This window comes from Geotrypetes seraphini, chromosome 4 (genome assembly GCF_902459505.1).
Source record: "Geotrypetes seraphini chromosome 4, aGeoSer1.1, whole genome shotgun sequence".
Classification (NCBI taxonomy): Eukaryota; Metazoa; Chordata; class Amphibia; order Gymnophiona; family Dermophiidae; genus Geotrypetes; species Geotrypetes seraphini.
The window spans coordinates 269,898,948-269,922,066 of NC_047087.1; the positions used below are offsets into that span (position 1 = coordinate 269,898,948).

The 23,119-nt window shown below is 43.7% G+C and overlaps 1 protein-coding gene across 2 annotated transcripts in view; it reads left to right on the forward strand.

Moving 5' to 3' along the window:
* TCERG1L (transcription elongation regulator 1 like) overlaps positions 1-23,119 on the forward strand; it is a 449,140-nt gene that overhangs the window by 407,612 nt on the left and 18,409 nt on the right. For both annotated transcript variants that reach the window (XM_033943432.1, XM_033943433.1), the window contains 2 exons: positions 2,136-2,205; positions 14,799-14,934. In XM_033943432.1, coding sequence (XP_033799323.1) covers positions 2,136-2,205; positions 14,799-14,934 — 206 coding nt within the window. The remainder of the gene's footprint in view (positions 1-2,135; positions 2,206-14,798; positions 14,935-23,119) is intronic.

Consider the following 23,119-nt stretch of genomic DNA (forward strand, 5'->3'; position numbering starts at 1 on the left):
ATAAACTTTGTGTATAAAAGCATGGCCTGCTGCTGAAAATCCCACTCATCAGAGCAGATCCTCCGCAACCTTAAAAATTGTCCCACCGGGATACTATCCCTAAGGGGTTTTGGATAATAACTGTGATAATGTAGGAGAGTGTTCCGATTGGACGGTTTCCTATAAAGGGTAGTATCGTAACACACTTGAGAGTTGATCTGAGATTTTACTACTTGGATATCCAAAAAGGATACCTTATCACTACTTACTTCATGAGTAAGAGTTATGTTGGGATCTGCCTGATTCAACTCATTTAGGAATTCCCCCAATTTGTCACACTCCCCATTCCACAAAAAGAAGATATCGTCTATATACCTTCTCCATAGACCAACTTTACTAAATTCATCTAAGGCTAGGCAGATCATAGGATGTATATGTAGGAGTTTCGTCAGCCGTAAGCCTGAAGTCATTATGCCGTTGTATAGATCTATGGTGAGGCCCCATCTGGAATATTGCGTGCAATTCTGGAGGCCTCATTATCGCAAGGATGTACTGAGGCTTGAGTCAATCCAGCGAATGGCCACCCGGATGGTCTGGGACTCAAGGATCTCCCATACGAGGAAAGGGCTGGACAAATTGCGGCTATACTCACTCGAGGAACGCAGAGAGAGGGGAGACATGACCGAGACGTTCAAATACCTCACGGGCCGTATCGAGGTAGAAGAAGATATCTTCTTCTTAAAAGGTCCGACGGCGACAAGAGGACATCCATGGAAAATCAGGGGGGGGGGGGAAATTGCACGGCGACACCAGGAAATACTTTTTCACCGAAAGAGTGGTTGATCGCTGGAATAGACTTCCACTTCAGGTGATCGAGGCAAGCAGCATGCCTGATTTTAAGAAGAAATGGGATCGTCACGTGGGATCTCTGCACAGAGTTAAATAGGGGAGGGTTATTAGGGTGGGCAGACTAGATGGGCTGCGGCCCTTATCTGCCGTCTTTTTCTATGTTTCTATGACCAAGAGAAAATGTTCACCTTGATTAAAACATGGCGCAGCAAAGCAGATGTATCCTATTTTTCCTATAGTACTTTAGGTGAATCTACTCTTAAGTGCTGTTATTAAATTGATGCTGCCCCACTGTGGTATCTAATTTGAAGTGGTGAGTTACAGAATTACCTCCATGAAGCTGTAAAGCCCTGATACTGTATAGCGTGACCAACATCAGATGCGCAAATCTGTTCGAATTGCCGATATGTGCACATAACATATTGCTTAACAAGCTAATCAGTGCCAATAATTGGCAATTAACAACTATGATTAATTGGCATGAACTAGAATTTGTGCATGCAACTTTCTAAGCATAGTCTATAAAGTGGTGCACATAAATTCTAGTATGCAAATCTTAAAAGGGGGCGTGGCCAAGGAAGAAGCATGTGAGGGTAATGGGCGTTCCTAAAAGTTAGGCATTGTGGTATAGAATATGCCCGATCTGCAAACAATTTAGGTGCAAATATTTAGGCATATATGGGTGTGCCTAAGGGCTCCTTTTACAAAGATGCGCTAGCGTTTTTAGCACACGCACTGGATTAGCACGCGCTACCCGAAAAACTACAGTCTCCTCAAGAGGAGGCGTTAGCGGCTAGCACACGCGGCATTTTATTGCGCGCTATTCTGCACGTTAAGGCCCTAACACACCTTTGTAAAAGGAGCCCTAAATGTTAGTCAAGAATATGGGCGCTAAGAGTGATGCTATAAACTGCGCATATCTATGGAGGTATTTTATACAATTGCGCTATGGGTCATCCTTTTCAGTGCTGATTTTTTTAGGCATCATATATAGAATATGACCCTAAGTGACTTAACTGGCTGACTTAAATGTAAAAGCTGTCTGAATACGTATAACTTTGTATGGACCGTCTGTAAGCATAAAGTAATAGGTTTTGTGGTCAGCAAAATATTCATCATTTTGCTCAATTGCATAAATATTATTAAGAATCCTTTATCTTTGAGATTCAGAACATAAAAACCAATGCTGTAGTGAAAAACATATAAACAATATTCATGGAAGGTGCTTTTCTAACTGCTTATATTAAGAAAACGTGGAAAAAAGGATGGACATTTCATAATATACTACTTTTACGTATCTTTCCTAGCAATCAGAAATGATGGCACTTCTCCCGAAGAAGTAAATGAAGATCACAGCACAAAAACAAAAAGAAATAAGTAAGTTATGCAATGCACTATGCTCTATTTACTAAATTATGATGAGGTTTTGCAGCTAATGTGCGTGCGTGTCTGTGTGTGTTAGACGCACACAATATTTGGTCCCATTAAAAAAATAATAATAATGCTGGTCCTCTCCTCTCCCCCCTTCCCCCCCAATGATTCCTGGAACAAAAATAAAGAGAGGTAGGAGGGTTGTACGGACCTCTCCATACTCCCGCCTGACCCCGCTCGACCACAAAACAGAAACAGCATAAAAAAGAACTGGCTTAAACTGTCACATGGCTCACATAGTGAAGATACCTACCACATGGGTACTTCATGCCTTGGCCAAGAGCATCCCAAGCTACAAAAGCACCTTGTATGATATACTCTAGAGAATGACACGGTGGCGGTTTACCCGCGGCTACTGCGTTTAGCCGCGGGTAACCCGCCAAAAATGGGGAATGAAAATTAGCAGCCTCTGCGGGGACGGGGACAAGGCCATCACCGTCCCATGGAGCGGTGAATGGTCTTGTCACCACAGTGAGGCATAAAGGATCGTGCGGTCCCCGCAGCCCCCACCCGCCCACCCACACGTCGGCTCGATCGTTTAACCAGCTTCCTCTCTCCACCTCACCTTAGTTTGCCGGCTTTCTTTTTCGGCGACCGGAACGCTTTCAAAAGAGCCGCGCACGCGGGGCTGCACAGTATTCAATCTTCTGCTCTGACCCAACCGGAAACAGGAAGTTGCAGCAGAGCAGAAGATTGAACTTTGAGCAGCCGCACGTGCGCGGCTCTTTGAAAGCGTGCCGGTCGCCGAAAAGAAAACCGGTAAACTAAGGAGAGCTGGAGAGCAGTAGCGTACCAAGGGGGGGGGGAGGGGCGAAAAAGGTAATGGCGTCAGGCCTTGGAGCACCGAGGCAGACTGCTTCTCCCCCTCCCAGCCCAACCCCCGCTGACCCTCCTATCTCTCCCCCCCCCAAGTGAACCTTTCCGACCCTCCCAGCGAAAGCAGCAAACCTCCCTCCAGTAGCGTCGGCTTTCTCCTCCCTCTGCCGCCTCACTGATGACATCATCAGTGACGCGGCAGAGGGAGGAGAAAGCCGCGAAGGAGGTGTGCTGCTCTCGCTGGGAGGGTCAGAAAGGTTCACGGGGGGAGATAGGAGGGTTAGCGGGGGTTCGGCTGGGATGGGGAGAAGCAGTCTGCCTCGGTGCTCCATTACCTTCTTCGGGCAGCAGCAGCGTTTACAATTCGCTGCTGTTGCCGGCTTCAGGCCTTGTTCTCTTCCGGGTCCTGCCTACTTCCTGTTTTCCTGAAGTGGGCAACAGCAGTGAATTGTGAATGCTGGTGCTGCCCGATGAAGTTCAGGACATCGGGGAAGGAGCAGGGAGAAATCGGTTGCTGGCTTGGGGGTGAGGGTAGGGAAAGAATCGTGGAAGTGGAGAAATTGGCACGATGGCTTTGTGGGGGCTAGGGGGAGAGAGAAAGAAAGGAAAAAATAAAGAGGGGGGGCCAGGGGGAGAGAGAAAGAAAGGCAGAAATAAAGAGGGATCAGGGGGAGAGAGAAAGAAAGGCAGAAAGAAAGAAGGGGACCAAGGGGAGAGAGAAAGAAAGGCAGAAAGAAAGAGGAGGGCCAGGGGGAGAGAGAAATAAAGAGGGAGGCCAGAGGGAGAGAGAAAGAAAGGCAGAAATAAAGAGGGGGGCCAGGGGAAGAGAGAAAGAAAGGCAGAAATAAAGAGGGGAGCCAGGGGGAGAGAGAAAGAAAGAGGGGGGGCAGGAGAAGAAAGAAGAAGGATCAGAAGAAGGACCAGAGACTCATGAAATCACCAGACAAAAAGGTAGGAAAAATGATTTTATTTTCAACTTAGTGATCAAAATGTGTCCGTTTTGAGAATTTATATCTGCTGTCTATATTTTGCACTATGGCCCCCTTTTACTAAAATGCATTAGCGGTTTTTAGCGCAGGGAGCCTATGAGCGTCGAGAGCAGCGTGAGGCATTCAGCGTAGCTCCCTGCGCTAAAAACCGCTATTGCAGTTTAGTAAAAAGGGAGGGGGAATATTTGTCTATTTTTGTATAGTTGTTACTGAGGTGACATTGCATAAAGTCATCTGCCTTGACCTCTTTGAAAACCCGCGGAATATAAATGATAATTAACATTTTCTCTGCGTACAGCGTTCTTTGTGTTTTTAAAATTTTATTGTTGGTAGATCATTTTGACTTGGCCACAAAGGTAAGGGGGAGGGAGGGAGGGGAGCTGCTGAAAGACATCTAGTAATCCTTGCAGGCTTGACTGTGCAGGGAATTATTTTTGTAAAATCATGTTTTGTTATGTGACTGGCATTATCTAGACTTTAATTTCTATGAATGAATAGAATGAAAATGATATAAAATTACTTGCTTGCGGGGACCGCGTGTTCCGGCTCACACAAAGAAGGAGGGGGTGAAAGGGAAAAAGTTTTTCTTCCTTGGAAATAGATTCTGAAGTGACCTCATCAAAGAAGACAAGCACCAAATGTACAAGAAATCCCTTAAACAATGTCAAAAGAGCCCAAAATAGAAAACTGCTACTGCCTTGAGACTCCATTATTGAAGGAATCAACTTGAAATCACAGAAGAGATAGGAAAAGGTTAAATGCCTCATGGAATCCTCAGGTACAAAACACAAACCAAATTGTGAATGAAATCAGAGCAGACAGTAAGAATTATAAAATTGATGTCATTATCCATCTGGAAAAAAAGGTGTACTAGAAATAATGCCTCAGCAATACAATTTTCAGAAGTTCTATTTGCTCATGGTAAGGGAGAAGAGATACTGCTAGTGATGGTGGGGGGACTGATAGAAGATATGAAAGAAGGGTGGTAGAAAGGAACAGATGGTAAAGGAGGGAGGGAAGGGTGGTGGTGGAAAGGAATAGAACAGACATTGAAAGAGGGTAGAGAGGAACAGACCCTGAAAGGAAATGTGGAAGGCAGAGTGGGGAGAAGTCACTGGAAGGGAAGAAGACAGATGCCAGACTATGGGGGAGCGGAGGGAAGAAGATGGGTGCTAGACGGGGACGGTGACGGGGCGATGAAAGGGATGGCGGTGACGGTGATGGGGCGGTGAAGGGAATGGCGGTGACGGGGCGGTGCAGAGGATGGTGGGCCGGGGACGGTGCAGTAACGGAGACAGATTTTTTCCCCATGTCATTCTCTAATATACTCCCTAGTGCTTTCACCCAACCCACTTCATCACAGCCAGCCAAGAGAATTCAGTAGACGGGCTACAGTTTTGTCATCCCTGCTTCCCTTGTGCCCTGTAGGACTGCAGTGGCCGCACATACCTTGCTATAGCCCTAGCCTTGACAGTTGGTGTGAGTGCACCCACATTATCTGCCAAAGCTTATAACAGTTCAAGCTAACAGCTACACCAACATCTGCAGTGGAGAAACTCACCTCTCCCACCCCCTATCAGTATTTCCCCATCTGATCCAATCCCCCAATCAAGAACTTCCCATCCATGGAAAGGAAGCCCTTAGAAATGAATTATCCCACTCAAACTCCCTGATCAAGTGCCCTTCCACATAGAAAACCCACTCCCTGAGAGCAACCCCTTCAAAAGCCCCCCCCCTCACCACCACCATCACCACCAATTATCAGTTCTCTCCAAAAGAGTAAACCTCTGAGCCATAGAACCTTGATGCCCTGACCCCCCCTTCCCCCCGACCACACTACCACCATGGACTCACCTCAGGTAATCCCTGATAGTCTAACAGAATGGAGAGTGAGCCTTACTTACATCTGGCCCCAGCAGTGATGTAGTAAGGGGGGGAATAACGGGCATGGTCTGCCCCGGGTGCCATCTTGGTGGGGGCGCCGGCAACCATCCTCCTCTTTACCCTCCACTCTTTCCCTGCCCCTCCCCCCCCACTATTGCATGCATACCCCTTCCCTTCCCTCAAAGCTCTTTAACATTTGCGGCATGAGCAGCAACCCCAACCTATCGCTCGCACCAGCCTTGACTCTTCCTCTGATGTCACTTCCTGAACCCGCACCTTGGAGGTGGGTCAGAGCTGGTGCGAGCGGCATGTTGGGGTTGCTGCTCACGCCGTGAACATTAAAGAGATACAGAGGAAGGGAAGAGGAGCACGCATGCGGCAGGAGGGGTACAGGGAAGGAGCAGATGGGAGGGGGGAGGGGCAGAGAAGAGGGCGGGGAACAGACGCCACCGCCACAGGCTGCCTCTCAGCCTAGCTACACTACTGGGCTCTAGGTTTCAAATGGTGCCAATAACCCTATGCAGTAGTCTCGATCATCTTTCCATATGAGCAGTGATTGCCCTATTGCCACTTCTTCACCATTTGCTTGCCCCGACCCACACTAAGCCACTAGTGCAGGATTTTCCCATGCTGTCTGGTTTTAGCATGCAGTAGCTATTCGTATGGGCTCATGTGGTCCATCAAGCCTAGTATCCTGTTTCCAACAGTGGCCAACCCGGGTCCCAAGTACCGAGCTAGATCCCAAGTAGTAAAACAGATTTTATGCTGCTTATCCTAGGAATAAGCAGTGGATTTCCCCAGGACATCTCAATAATAGAGTATGGTAAAACCCACACTAGTCTCCTATACAAAGACTAACTTTAGATCAAGAAGATCTTTGCTTAGTAATATCAGGAATAGAGACTACAGGTCTCAAGTGCCCACAGTCAGTTGTCAGAACTAATCTTGGTTAATTGGCCATTCGTGTGGGCTATCATTGATCTGAGTCTTTCCCTTTTATGCATACATTTTTCATATTTATTTTATTGCTGTTTAAACCACTTTTTTGTTACTATTGTTCTTTATATTCAATAGTTCTATATAATACTTAGCTAGGGTGACAACACCGAGCTAAATATTATATAGAACTACTGAATATAAAGAACAATAGTAGCAAAAAAGTGGTTTTAAACATGCTACCGATCCAAGGCAAGCAGTGGCTTGCCCCATGTCTTTCTCAATAACAGACTATGGGCTTTTCCTCCAGAAAATTGTCCAAACCCTTCTTAAAACCAGCTACGCTATCTGCTCTTATGACAACCTAGCTTAACTATTAAGTTCTGGAACCACTTTTGTCACTCTGTCAAAAATTACAAAGACTAGGGGACACTCGATGAAGTTACAGGGAAATACTTTTAAAACCAATAGGAGGAACTATTCTCTGAGTGAAAAAATATTTTCTCCTATTGGTTTTAAAAGTATTTCCCTGTAACTTCATCGAGTGTCCCCTAGTCTTTCTAATTTTTGATGGAGTGAAAAATCAATCTACTTGTACCCGTTCTACTCCACTCAGGATTTTGTAGACTTCAATCATATCTCCCCTCTGCCATCTCTTTTCCAAGCTGAAGAGCCCTAACCTTTTTAATGTTTCCCCATATGAGAGGTGTTCTATCCCCTTTATCATCTTGGTTGCTCTTCTTTAAACCTTTTCTAGTGCTGCTATATTTTTCTTGAGATAAGGAGACCAGAATTGAACGCAGTATTCCAAGTAAGGTTGCACCATGGACTGATACTGGTAGCATTATAACATTCTTAGTTTTATTAGCCATCCCTTTTTTTAATAATTCCTAGCATCCTGTTTGCTTTATTGGCCAACACTGCACACTGGGCAAAAGGTTTCATCATATTGTCTACAATGATCCTTTTCTTGGGCACTAACCACCAAGGTGGACCCTAGCATCTGGTAACTGTGATTTGGGTTATTCTTCCCAATGTGCATCACTTTGCATTTGTTTACCTTAAATTTCATCTGCCATTTGGATGCCCAGTCTTCCAATTTCCTAAGGTCGGCGTGCAATTTTACACAATCCGCATGCATTTTAACAACTTTGAACAGTTTAATGTCATCTGCAAATTTAATCACCTCACTCATCGTTTCAATTTCCAGATCATTTATAAATAAGTTAAACAGCACTGGTCCCAGTACAGATCCCTGCGGCACTCCACTGTTTACTCTCCTACATTGAGAAAATTGATCATTTAACCCTTCCCTCTGTTTTCTATCCAATAACCAATTCCTAATCCACAACTGAACTTTGCCACCTATCCCATGACTCTTTAGTTTTCTCAGGATCCTCTCATGTGGAACTTTGCCAAAAGATTTCTGAAAATTTAGATTCACTACATCAACTGTGTCACCTTTATCCACAGGTTTATTCACATCTTCAAAGAAGTCAAGCAAATTGGTGAGGCAAGATCTCCCTTGACTGAACCCATGCTGACTCTGTCTTATTAAATCATGTTATTTTCCTGGAATGTGTTTGGCTTTTAGCACATTGTGATATTTTAATTTGATAAAGACTTTAATAAATTAAACCATTTAAACTCTTGGAAGTCAAGGATCTGGTTCCACACTGTTTACTTTTGAACATTTCATTTTTTTGTGGTACCCTGGTCCCTTACTGTGGAAGTTAGGACCGTCCTTGTGACGTATACCACTCCACAGTGCAGTTTGTTTGTCTATGTGTTCCACAATTTTAATTTTTATAATGGTTTCCATCATTTTGTCTGGCACTGAAGTCAGGCTTAACAGTCTGTAATTTCCTAGATCTCCCCTGGAACCCTTTTTAAAATTGGCGTAATGTTGGCTACCCTCTAATCTTCAGGTACTAAAGAGATAAAATGTAGGCCTGGAATACCATGGCCTACATTTTTGGCGCCTATCTTGCCCAATGTGGTTGACATGTAATCAGTGGCCACCTTTTAGGCAGCTGCTGATATTGGCACCAAATAGAGAATCCAGGCCTAAATGTGAAAAAGCCCATTGGAATAAAATGGGCTATATGGCTCTTAACGTATGCTAATTTTTTTAGCATGCACTAAAAAGAGTCCTAAATTTGCAGTCCCAATTAAAATGAATATGTAAAACAAGCTGAAAAGACCTATGAATTGGGAAAAATTCAGAACAATCAGAAAACAAACTGAAATGTTTTTGGCTATGCTCATTCTTAATATATGTTTTAACATAATAAAGGAAATTCTAGTAGCCACAGTTTCCTTTATTTTCTTTACTTTCTCCAATGAGCAAAATTGATTTAAAGCAAGACGTAGCAGTTCCTTTTCCTACAGCTGAGGAAAAACACTCTCTTATCATCTTCAGAACTCTCTCTTTTTAACAATCAGAAAACTACCAAGGTTTGTTCTTTCAGATTGTGGAGTTTGCAAGCTGTTATGAGAAAATAAAATTCCTTAACACAATAAAACAGTCACCCATATAACATGAAAATTGACAAAATAACGTTTTAGAAAACCACTAATACAATATTATTTTAGCATCAAATTGCACAAAAAGACACTCTGTGATATAAGTATTGATAAAAGGCTGCTCACTGGACACGGTTAACAGCGTATTATTGATTTTTCCGTTTTATTAGCAGAAACATGTTTTCTTATTCTCAGCTTACTGTAAATGTGACTGATTATTTGTAACCCATCTTCTAAGCAAAGAGAAAAGTTGACCTTTAGCTAATATGGATGCTTCTGACCAGCAAATCAGTTTCTTAACTCTTACACAATATTACTGTGGAGGTTAGTTTTAAAGGTATTCTGAAAGGACAAAGTAACCAGTCGATTTTAATAGGTATTTGTAGAGACATTGGGCCCAATATTGAAAGTGATTTAGCTTGCCACTGACCGATTAAATTGCTTGGTTGGAGCTAACCACTAATTTTCAGCAACACTTAACCGGCTAAAGGGGGAATTCATCAGTGTGTGCGACTGTTAAGATGGGCTGTTTTATCACAAATTGTCTCGTTGGATAAAATAGGACCCTTTGCTAAAACAGCATGACTAGTTGTAAAATAACCCATCTTAACAGTAGCATATATTGAAGAATTCCCCCCTAAATGCCACTGAATTTTACACTTAGGGCTCCTTTTACAAAGATGCGTTAGGGCCTTAACGCGCGGAATAGTGTGCGCTAAAATGCCACGCGCGCTAGACGCTACCGCCTCCTTTTAAGCAGGCGGTAGTTTTTCGGCTAGCGTGCGCTATAGCGCATGCTAATCGTGCGCACACGCTAAAAACACTAGCGCACCTTCGTAAAAGGAGCCCTTAGTGCTGAACACAAAACCAGCTATGTTGGGACCTTCCGGGGGTGGAATCAGCACTTGACTGCATAAGAGCTGATAATTCAGCCCTTAAATCCCAGATTCTCTAATTGGTGTCATTGTCGGGAGCCGCCATAAAAGCTGTCACTGGTCACATGTGGTATGACTTAGGTGTTGATAGGCATCTGTGTTAGATGCCGGAAAATTAGGCCAGGAAAATCCTGGCCTAATATACTGGTGCATAACATTAGAATGCCAATCAACGCCTAAGTTGAGTTAGGTGTGATTCCATAAATGATGCCTACGGGTTGATTGACAACTGTGCCAAATGGGGCTTAAGTGCCGCTATGTGCTGTTTAATGAATTAGTACAGATTAGTACAGAACTGCCATCTCCCAGATAATAGGTCAGAAATCCAATGTGCCTATTAAGGGGCAGATTCCCCTAAAATCTGCCTTTACCGTGCCCGCTAAACCGGTTCATTTAGCGTACATGTATTTTAGCGACAGATTATCAAAACAGTTTACTGAGGTCTTTTCTGTAGTACAACGAGATCATTAATTTTAAAATAATCACTCCGAGCGATTTGCTAACTTTCTATTATTACAGCTATAGACTTTGGAGCTCATTAAAAAAAAAAAAAGATGTCCAAAAGATGCCATAAACCGGAACTTGGACATCATACTAGTCAAAATGTCTAAGTGGGCATTTTCAAAACTGAATTTCTAGACGTCTTTTTGGTTGTTTTTTTTCAGTGCATCTAAATCTTAAAGGGGGGGGGAGGGCGTGTTATTGGCATCTTTTGGGTAGGATTAGGGCGGGCTTAACACCTGGAGATTTTACAGTGATAATCAAAAATTTTACAAAACGTCCAGGGCACAGTTTGGATGTTTTGGTCTAGACCTGCTTTTAAAATGAATAAGGGACAAAAAGGAACCCAAACTATCCAGATGACCATTGGAGGGATGAAAATATGGCCCCCACACACTCCCCCAGTGGTCACTGACCCCCCTCCCACTCCCCCAGTGATCTGAATAAAATAGTTCATATCTGTTTCTATAACAGCAGCACATGGTATGGAAAATCCTAGTAGAGCATCAAACAGGTGTCTGAAGTAGCCTAGTAGGTGGTGTAGTGAACCATAGAGAAGGGGACCCAGGCCCATATCCCACTCTAACCACTACATTTACAGTATGTTGGAAAGTGTGATCCCACCAAAACCCTACTGTACTGCCATATAGGTGATACCTACAGCCATAAGGGCTATTGGGGTGATAGACAGGTGGGTATAGTAGGTTTCAGGGGAGTTTTGGAAAGCTCATCATACATTATAAGGGAATTATAGTGAGATGTATACCTGGCACCCTTTATGTGAAGATCACAGCAGTGCCCTTTAAGGTGCCCCACTGCTCTGCTGGTATGTCTGTGTGGCCAGTCTATTAACAATGCTGGCCCCTCCTAAATGCAAATGACTTCCTAATGATGTGTTTCATCTGGACGTCTTATTTTTTGAAAATGACCAAAAAAGATAGATGTTTTGTTAGGCTAAGATGTCTAAGAGGTCATTTAAAAAAAAAAAAAGTTAAACAGCTTGCGGGTTTGAAAATGGCCATTTCTTCCACCCAATATTTGGAAATCTGGCGGGAAATGTTCAAAGTTGCCCCTCTAACCCCTTCTGTTACAAAGGTGCGCTATGCTTTTTAGTGCGCACTAAATATTAGCGCGTGCAGTGGCGTACCTAGGGTATGTGGCACCCGGGGCCCATCATTTTTTGACACCCCCCCCCCCCCCATGTAAAAATTTTTTTTTTTTTTTTTTTTGCAATAACCATGAAATGGAATAAATGGTCAGAATAGAAACAGGCAGTGAAAATTTTCTTTTATTGAACCTCATATATGTAACCATTATTCCCAACATAACATAACATAACATAAATTATGTCTAAATTGTCATGACATTAGAAGTACATATGGAGTAGTTGCAGGTGATGCTTGGGACAGTTCTGATTGTGTTAGTTCGGTTTTATATGTTTTTTGAATAGAAGGGTTTTTATTTCTTTTTGAAGGTTTTGCAGTCTGTTGTTGATATCAATTGATTGTAGAGTTGGGGGTCGAGTGTTGCAGCTCGAATGGCTAGGAGGTTGTCGAACAGTTTTTTTCTTTTGACGTTTTTGGTACCCTCCAACCAAAAACGTCAAAAGAAAAAAACTGTTCGACAACCTCCTAGCCATTCGAGCTGCAACACTGCAACACTGATAAGTTCCCAGAAAAAAAATACATTAAAATAAGAAGTACTGAGGATGCCATCTCTCCCCAATCCCAGGTCCTAAAGTCTAAGACAGTAGCGCAAACTAATGCTGCCAGATACAGGAAAAAAAAATTTTGATTCGATTCAGCCCTATTGAATTGGTTTTTCAATTCGATTTTCCTGCCCAGTTGGGTGATTTTTTTCAAAACTCCTGGTGGGTTTTATAGCTTTTTCACCCCCTTTGGCTTCTCCTAACCACACTGGCGCTGTGGTGTAAATAAAATAAAGAAACAAAAAGGACTTTTCCTCTTTCTGTTAAATCCTAGCTCACGTTTGCAGTCCAACACCAGCTCTGGCAGGATACACATTTCAAATCTGACATGTTATAATCACAAAACAGAAAATAAAATTAATTTTTCTACCTTTTGTTGTCTGGTTATATTTCAAATCTTGTTGGTCCAAGGCTCTGGTTTTCTTCTGATAACTTGCTTGCCAGGGTCTCCTTATTTCTGCATGCTAACCATCCATCTGCCAACTCTGTCCTCCCTTTCCATTTCCCTTCCCTTCCCAGGAAGCCTGGTATCTTTCCTTTTTTTCATCTCCCTCCACAGATCCACCTTTTCTTAAATACCCTTTCATCCGGCATCTCTCCCTCCTTCCCCACCATCCCAGAGTCCACCATCTCTCCGTTTCTTTTCCTAATTACCCTCCTATCCAGTATCTCTATCCCTCCTCCACACCATCCCTTGTGTCCAATTTCTCTCCCTTTCTGTTCCTTCCCTCCCTAAATCCCATGGTCCATCATCTCTCTCCCTCTCCTCTATTTTCAGACCCATTATTTCTTCCCCCCCCAAAGTTTGGCATATGCATGTCTCTTTGAACACCCCCTTCCCTCCGTGTACTTCTAAATCATGGTCCCCCCCCAAAGGCCTGTCCCCCCTTAAAGGTCTGCCTGTCCCACCTTGAAGGCCTGCACCCCCCTTGAAGGCCTGTCCCTTCCCCTTGTAGGCCTGTCCCCCCCTTGAAGGCCTGCCTGCCTGTCCCCCCCCTTGAAGGTCTGCACCCCCCCGAAGGCCTGTACCCCCCCGAAGGCCTGTCCCCCACTTGAAGGCCTGTCCCCCCTTTAAGGCCTGCCTGCCTGCCTTTCCCCCCCCTTGAAGGCCTGTCTCCCCCTTGAAGGCCTGCACCCCCCTTGAAGGCCTGCACCCCCCCTTGAAGGCCTGTCCCCCCCCTTGTAGGCCTGTCCCCCCCCTTGTAGGCCTGTCCCCCCCCCTTGTAGGCCTGTCCCCCCCTTGAAGGCCTGCCTGCCTTTCCCCCCTTGAAGGCCTGCACCCCCTTGAAGGTCTGCACCCCCCCAAAGGCCTACACCCCCCCCCGAAGGCCTGCACCCCCCTGAAGGCCTGCCTGCCCCCCTTGAAGGCCTGCACCCCTTGAAGGTCTGCACCCCCCCCCGAAGGCCTGTCCCCCCTTGAAGGCCTGCCTGCCTGCCTGTCACCCCCTCCCCCTTGAAAGCCTGCTTGCCTGCCCGCCCGCCCCACCCTGAAGGCCTGATGCCCCGATCCACCCCGAAGGACCGCTCGCCCCCCTGGCCTCCCCGCACCACCTATGAACAGCCGCAGCAGGATCGCGAAGTCAGCGTCAGCGATCCCTGCGTTGCTTTCTGCGCCACGGTCCCGCCCCTCCTCTGACATCAGAGGAGGGGCGGGATCGCGGCGCAGGAAGCAGCGCAGGGATGCTGACGCTGACTTCGCGATCCTGCTGCGGCTGTTCATAGGTGGTGCGGGGAGGCCAGGGGGGCGAGCGGTCCTTCGGGGGTGGCAGGGGACTGAACGGCAAGGCCGGGAACACCCCCTTAGGGCTGGTACCCGGGGCGGCCCGCCCCCCACGCCCCCCCCTAGGTACGCCACTGAGCGCGTGCTAAACGCTAACGCGGGCATCTTTTCCTATGGACGCGTTAGTGGTTAGTACACGTGTTGATTTAGCGCGCGCTTAATGTGCTAAAACGCTTAGCGTACCTTTGTAAAAGAGGGCCTATGTTATGTAAACCGCACAGATGCCTCGTGAAGTGTGGTATATCAAGATTAAATAAAACTTGAAACTTAAATAAATAAAACTTCCTTGAAAATATTTTCATCCTTATGAACAGTTAATTTCACCAGGCAGGTTTTCTGAGTTGATTAGATGTAAATATGGTATGTTTTTGAAATAATTAACTGTTGTAATCACTGTTGAAGTTCATATATTATCTAAAAGATATTTGCTTCATTGTTCTTCTTTTTTTAAAATCTATTTTAAGAACTGAAGATCTTCAGGCTAAAGATGATGAGATGGTAGAATTGGAAGATAAAAGCATAACAACTTCCATGAATCAAGTTGTACAATCTTTGGAAGAACGTATGACCAATTTTAGAGAAATGCTGCTTGAAAGGGGGGTATGTTATTTTTTAATTATTATGTTGAAAAAAGTGTTGCTATCAAAAATTAAGAATGTCAGCCTCAATCTATTTTGTTGTATCTCAGGGCTCTGTCCTGGGACCTCTTCTTTTCTCCATCTACACTTCTTCCCTTGGCCTCTAATCTCCTCCCATAGCTTCTAGTACCATCTCTATGCTGACGACTCACAAATCTACCTCTCTAGGCCTAACATTTCTATAGAAATTCAGGCCTGAGTCTCAGCCTGCCTGACTGACATTGCTACCTGGATGTCTTGCTGCCATCTAAAATTAAACATGGCCAAGACAGAACCCCTTATCTTTCCTCCTGAACCTGCCTCTCCCCTCCTCTGTTCTCTATTTCAGTGGATAATGTTCTCATTCTCCCTGACTCATCAGCTCACAACCTAGAAATCATTTTTGAACATCTTTTTCCTACTCTTCGCATATCCAACAGACTGCCAAAACTTGTCACTTCTTTTTGTATAGCATCTCTAAAATCTGGACCTCCCTTTTTGAGAACACCACCAAGACCCTCATTCACACTCTCATCACTTCTCACCTAGATTACTGCAACTTACTTCTTGCAGGTCTTCCACTAAGCTGCCTCTTTCCCCTTCAATCTGTCCAGAATTCTGCTGCATGTCTCATATTCCACCAGTTTTGTTATGCTCACATTACCCCTCTCCTCAAGTTGCTTTATTGACTGCCTGTCCGCTTCTACATACAGTTCAAACTCCTGGAACAACCTGCTATACTTGGTTCGTCGGGTTCAAATCTAGGCTGAAAGCCCACTTTTTTGAAGCTGTATTTATGTCTTAATCCTACCAACTTGTAAAGCACCAAATTTATTTGTCATTCCCTCTGTAATCCCCTACCCTCTCTATGGGGGTCTTTTACTAAGGCACACTAGCCGATTTAGCATGCATTAAATGCTAACGCACCCATTATAGTCTATGAATGCATAATCAGCTAGCGTGTCTTAGTAAAACACCCCCCTATGTCTTCATCCCTTTGTTTTGCCCTACATGAGCAGCATATGTTTACCCTTTTTGTTCTGTATGTCTGTCATAATTAGATTGTAAGCTCTTTCGAGAAGGGACCATCTCTTGCATGTTTAATATACAATGCTGCATGCACCTAGTAGCACCATAGAAATAAAAAATAGTAGTAGTACTAGATGATAATATTTCCCTAAAGTATGGACTACCATATACCATGATACTTTCTAATTCAATGACTAGTGCCTACCAGAACGTCTTTATATATTCTTATGCAATTTTTTCCTTCAAGTATGGGAGCCTCTCATCAACTCAAATATTTTCTTAATATATCTATAAAGTTCATTAAGCTTAACAACAGCTTAAAAGAGCTTGCCGCTGGATGTACTGAGGATGTACAAATTCTCTAAACGGCGCTAATATCAGTGGCCACCTATAAAGCAGCCACCAATCACATATCAATCACACAATGGCTCCATTTAGAGAATCATGCCTCTAGGAAAGACAGGTGCCAGAAATATAGACCTTAAAAATCCTGACCTACATTTCTGGCACCTATCTTTGCCGCAAATCACATCTACATAGGCACTTTACGGCACCTAATGTCACTTCCAGTGTTAAAGTACAAATTTATAAGGCAATAAAGATCTGTTTTTCTAAGGTTAATTTCAAAAATCAAATATAGACAACCTTATATATAGATACAATTTATCCCGTTTAGGACCTCAGCGGTGCTCACTGTGAGAGAGTTTCATTCACAGATATATAAGCACAGAAGTCTTCATCGGTCACAATTTTTTATGTATTTTTTCATATAAGTTTAGATTAAAACTTATATGAATCTAAACTTATATGAAAAAATACATAAAAAATTTTGACCGATGAAGACTTCTGTGCTTATATATCTGTGAATGTGACTTCCAGTGTTAGCCACACCTATAGTGGATGTAGGCACCAGTAGGCACCTCCAAAATCATGATTTCAGTGCCTTTTGTTTATGTGCCAATAGGCACTTTAAATTTGATGTTGCTTGCCATTTCAATCAGTGTTTCACAATTAATTTAGGTGTCAGTAGGGATCCTACTGGCACCTAAGTTAAGGCACTGTTTATAGAATTTCCCTCTCAGTTCCTAATTTGCGCACATTACCCATATGCTTATAGATAGAGAGAGAGAGAGATAATTTATTTTGTGGTAGGGCATATCCAGAGACAGAGAGTGGATGTGTCTGTTGTAACCAGTTAGTGCATTTATATTAAACTGTGCTTACTGATTAGCACAAGATTAGTACATGAACCCTTACCATCTACAAAATGGATGGCATTAAGTATTTGCACACTCCTTTCTATAAATGGTCATATACTAATGGCAACCTGCATGACCTGTTGCTGCTATTGTTGCCCTTCCAATAGGACCTGGAACAGTTTCTCCATGTTTTCTGTATGCCCACAGCAGTGTGCACAAGAATCAAAATAAAGATAAAAATGTACTTGTCCAGCTCTTACTAAACTCTTTAAAGACATCCTCTCTGTTAGGACAGAGCTAATCTCTTTAGTCCATTGATCTCACATAATAGTCCTATAAGACCCAGAACCCTGCAGGCTAAGGATTCTGACATCTGTTGGCAGGGTATGCTAATATCCCACTGCTGGTACAATATGCGGTATCATGTATGAGGGTAGGTCCACAGGGCCAGGTAAGACAAACCACACATACTCAACAAGTTACAGTGAAACAAATACTATTTTATGTTGTAAACATAACAAAGTCTTTAGATGGCCTGCTCCTGTAGGGCTAGAGCATATATGATGGTCTCTTGGCTCACTAGCAATTCTTATGGTTCTCTGGCCTAGTTCCTGGATACAGGGTTACCAGCACAGTTTCTAGCAGATATGCAAGGCTAGTCAGCATCCAGCCAGGCCAAAAAGCAAGCTCTCAAGCTTCCAAGTTGATTTGGCCTACCTGAATGTAGTGGTTGCAGTTTCTCAGTTTCATGGTGGAGATATTTACAGTGGGTCCAGCTGCTTCCCTCTGGGTAGGCTTACCATATGGCTCCAGAAAAAGAAGGATGGATTGAAAGCAATGGAAGTAAAACCCAGATGTCTCAATCCATCATCCTTTCTCTGGAGCCATAAGGTAACCCTGCCTCTGGGCCTCCTTAACCTAGCTCTAGTCAGACCATGGCTTCCTGGCTCTACCCCTCTTGTGTCATTTCTCCCTTGTGTATGACACAGAGAGCATTCTTAAGAGAAAGTGGCAGAATCTTATAGATTCCCTCACAGTCTTCCAGAAGGTTCAGTTTTTGAGACAAATCATTAAACACAGGTAAACAACAGCTTAGCAAGTTCAGAGATAGTGTCCAAAATAATTTCTAAAATTTTGAATTTAGAAACTATTGAATTTTTGGATGAGATACAAGGAACACAGGCTGGTCAAAGTGGTGTGTTCTCAGGCAGAAGTGCTGTTGAGAGTCCTATTAGTCCTCTCTGGTCTAACATTTGAAGACCTTCTTCCTCCCAACACTGCCTCACCATCAGGTTGCAGAGTAGCAGGTGTCAGCACTGGGGCTTTGTTCTTTAAGGGCCAGACTAAGAGTAATATTTCTGAAATATGTTATGACCTCCTTCAGCAGACATCATTTGAACCAGGGTTATGAGCCATTCTTCCAAGGTGCGTGAGAAAATTATTGATAGGACTAGCTGCAATGGGGACCGCTGGCTGAGAAGGAAAAATTCAGTGATCACTCCGTGTTTCCCCATGAGAAAAAAAGGAAAACAAATCAGCATGTGCTCTAAGTCAGCTTGCCATTGCCATCTTAGATCCTCAGTTATCTTTGCTGTCATGCTGTGTTACTTTTTGAGATGGTACAGATGATGAATTCTGTTGGTTTCTTCCAGACTGAGAAATTATATTTTGTCCTTGAAAGTAGACATTTATTTGAAACATGATCAGATGTGTATGAATAATGAGAAAGTGCAATGTATCTTCTCTGGAAAATAAGCTAGCTATTTTTAATGAATTTTATAAATAATATATACAAAATATTTTGAGTTGATACATGATAAAAGGAGCACAAGCTTGTTTGAAGGAATTATTTATTTTATTTATTTAAAAATTTATATTCTGCCTAAAATCTAAGCAATGAACAAAAAAAACATACATAATAAAATATAACAAATACCACAATAATTAAGGGCTCCTTTTACTAAGATGCGCTAGCGTTTTTAGCGCTCACTAAAGATTAGCATGCATTAACCCCCACGCTACGTGGAAAATGCTAATGCCAGCTCTATGAAGGCGTTAGCATATAGCACGTGCACTAAAACCGCTAGCGCAGCTTAGTAAAAGGAGCCCTAAGTGTCCATCTATATACTGCTTCTATAATTCATAATAATAGATAATAATCCTTAATAAAATGTTTAAACAAAGACTGGCATGTGGAAATAATGAACACAGAAAATGATGAAGATTTTGAGCTTGAAGGCGAAAGAATAGAAGTTGTAAAGGATCTGAATTTCCTGGGCTCTTTTGCAAACAAAGACGCAACTAGCAGGTAAGAAATACTCTGCAGAATAGCACTTGGTCACTCTTCAATGAAGGCTCTCAACAAAGCATTCAAAAGAACATAAGAATTGCCGCTGCTGGGTCAGACCAGTGGTCCATTGTGCCCAGCAGTCCGCTCACGCGGTGGCCCTTAAGTCAAAGACCAGTGCCCTGAGTCTAGCCTTATCTGCATACATTCTTGTTCAGCAGGAACTTGTCTAACTTTGTCTTGAATCTCTAGAGAGTGTTTTCCCCTATAACAGCCTCCGGAAGAGCGTTCCAGTTTTCTACCACTCTCTGGGTGAAGAAGAACTTCCTTACGTTTGTACAGAATCTATCCCCTTTTAACTTTAGAGAGTGCCTTCTCATTCTCTCTACCTTGGAGAGGGTGAACAACCAGTCTTTATCTACTAAGTCTATTCCCTTCATTATCTTGAATGTTTTGATCATGTCCCCTCTCAATCTCCTCTTTTCAAGGGAGAAGAGGCCCAATTTCTCTAATCTCTCACTGTACAGCAACTCCTCCAGTTCCTTAACCATTTTAGTCGCTCTTCTCTGGACCCTCTTGAGTAGTACCGTGTCCTTCTTCATGTACGGCGACCAGTGCTGGTGAAGTAAAGAAATAACACTCCAAATGAAGATGAGACTTGTCTACGCACTCATTTTCTCAATGGTGAATTACGGTTGTGAAAGCTAGACACTACGGAAACAAGACAGAAAGAAGATTGGCTCATTTGAGCTTTGGTGTTGGAGACGGATTTTAGCATGCCGTGGACCACCAGAAGAGATCAAACGGCTATGTCACTAGAAGCCCAAATTATGAAGTTACAGCTGTCTTATTTTGGTCACACTGTCAGAAAAGAAAGATCAATGGAGAAGGACATCATGTTTGGAAAGATCGTAGGAACCAGGCAAAGAAGGCGACCTGCAATCAGATGGCTGGACATGTTGAAAACAACCATGGGGATGATGCTGGAGAACCTTACAGGACTAGCAAAATAACTATTTCTTTTTAGATCTGTAATTCATCAAGTCGCATTGGCATTTTTGAATGTTCATATCACTGAGCACATATTATTTAATTTTTGTTAAATTATGTTTATTTAAATTCTCTAGTGTTAGGATAGATATTTTTGATTTTGAGAATTTATTTATCTAATTTTTTTCTCCAATATATTCTTTTTTGTATTAAAAGGAGCCCATAGTGCCTAAAAAATTAGCGCCAACTAGAACAGCACTTAGCGTAATTATAGAAGGTGCACATACCTTTAATAGAATTGCGCTAAGTGCCAGTGTACTGCATAACTTTTAGGAGCCCCCATTAAGGCCAGCTAAAACCAGGTCTATGTCTGCATCTAAGTTGTACGCAGAGGGGATATATTCTGTAACAATGAGCATAACTTTAAGGAATGTCCATGATCTGCCCATAACCCTTTCCTGCCCATGCCCCCTTTTCAAATTTGTGCACTGTGGGCTAGATTCACTAACCCTCTGATCCGTGTGTGATCCATGTGCAATCCGTTTGCGATTGGAGGCAGGCCGACCGATTGACCAACCATCTGCATGCAAATGGTGGCGATTAGAGGCACGGATCGCTAGAGCCCTGACAGTAGTGACAGGAGAAGCAGCAAATACTTGTCAGGGCTTATGCCGGCTTTTTATATATTTTTTTTAATCGGGCAGATATTTTACGTGTTTTACACATGCAAAATATCAGCCCAATTTTTAAAAAATTACCCCCTCCCTCTCCCGACAAATGCCCCTTCCCCTCTCCCTCCACAAATGAAAAAAATCGACCCTGCTTTTAAATTTATGTCAGGAGGGTTCCCACTCCCTCCTGCCATCTTTACTATTTCCCCCACCGGCACACCGCACTCTAACAGGCCCATCCCTAGTCGAGCCGAGCTTGGCCGGCCCGCCGGACCAACCCCCCTCCCCGTACCTTGAAAAATTGTTTGGAGCAGGAGGGGTGCCCGGTCCCTCCTGCTCCTTAGTCCTCTGTGATATTTTCGGGAGCAGGAGGAAGCGCAAAGTCCTCCTGCTCCTTCTCTGTTTGTTTATGGCAAATCAGGAACTTCCTTAGACTCCTCCCTAAGAAAGTCCCTTATTGGCTGAGGCACCCCAGGCCACTCCCAAGGGAGGAGCCCAATGCGCCTCAGCCAAGCAAGGCCTTAGGCTCCTCCCCGTGTATCAGATGATGCACCAGGGCATGTCCTAAGGCCGGTATTGCGAAGCGTCCTGGCAGAGAAGAAGGAGCAGGAGGACTTTGCGCTTCCTCCTGCTCCTGAAGATATCACAGAGGCCTAAGGAGTAGACGGGACTGGGCATCCCTCCTGCTCCCAATGATTTTTCAAGGTACGGGGAGGGGAGGGGGTGAGTCCTTCTGGACAGACAGGCCTGACCTGGGGTCAGAGTGTGGTGGGTCGGGCCAGGTGAGTGGGTGGGCCGGGCTGAGCCTACGGAGCAGGAGGGACTGAGCACTCCTCCTGCTCCCAACTTTTATGTATTGTGTGGGGGGGGGGGTGGCAGGCCAGTGGGCTGGGTCGGTGGGTGAAGAATTTTGAACTCTCCTGTTCTCTGCCACCCTTCCCCGCTTTGTAGCCCCGTTTTAAAACCACAGGCTCACACTGTGTGGAAGGGCGTCAGAGAGCAGGAGAGTTGGGGGAGCCAGATAGGGCAGATAGGGAAGGGAAGGGCAGGCAGAGAGCAGATAGGGCAGGCAGAGAGCAGGAGAGTTGGGGGAGCCAGAGAGACAAGAGTCGGGACAGAGCAGTTTTTTACACAAGCGACTGGTCCTCACCAGTCGCTTGTTCTTGATCGGTCAGCTAGTCAGTGTGTAAGGGAAAAAGTTTAGTGAATCGCTGCCCTCCCAAATTTACATGCCATTTCCCTCATTTGCATGCACAGATTGGGATTGGATTGCTAAACACGTTTGTGAACCGAGTCAGAGGGAAATCGGGTCGCAAACCGATCAGTACATGATCGGTTTGCTTAGTGAATCTAGCCCTAAAACTGGAACATACTTTTTATTGAATTGTGCTTTCCATGTTATGCATGTAACTTTTAATTATTTCCAATTAGCATCAATTACAAGGTGTTAATTTCCAATTATTGATGCTGATTAGGCCAATTAATTATGTTGTGTATGCAAATCAGCTGCGTGCACTGATCTGCCTGCACAGTTTAAGGTACCATATACAGAATTATGGGGTTATAAATGCATTTTTATTTGATTATTTTTTAATCATGGGTAAATAAATATAATTATTATACATCTAAGGGCTCCTTTTACGAAGGTGCGCTAGGGTTTTTAGTGCACACACAAAATTATCACGCGCTATAGCGCGCGGTAGCTGAAAATCTACCGCCCAGTGCGCTCAGAATTTAATGTGCGCTATTGCGCACGTTAAGGCCCTAGCGCACCTTTGTAAACGGAGCCCTAAGGGGAAGATATTATGAAGGGGATGTAGGAATCAATGAAAAAAAATTCCTGAATATGCAATTTTAATAGCAGACTTTTATTTTCTTCAAGATGTATAGCTTAAGACTGAAGGTTTCTCAAGCAATGTTAGACGTGGTAAGGCTGATATTAGAAATATTTGAATTTTATTGTTACTTCTAAATTAGGAAGAATCTACTTCA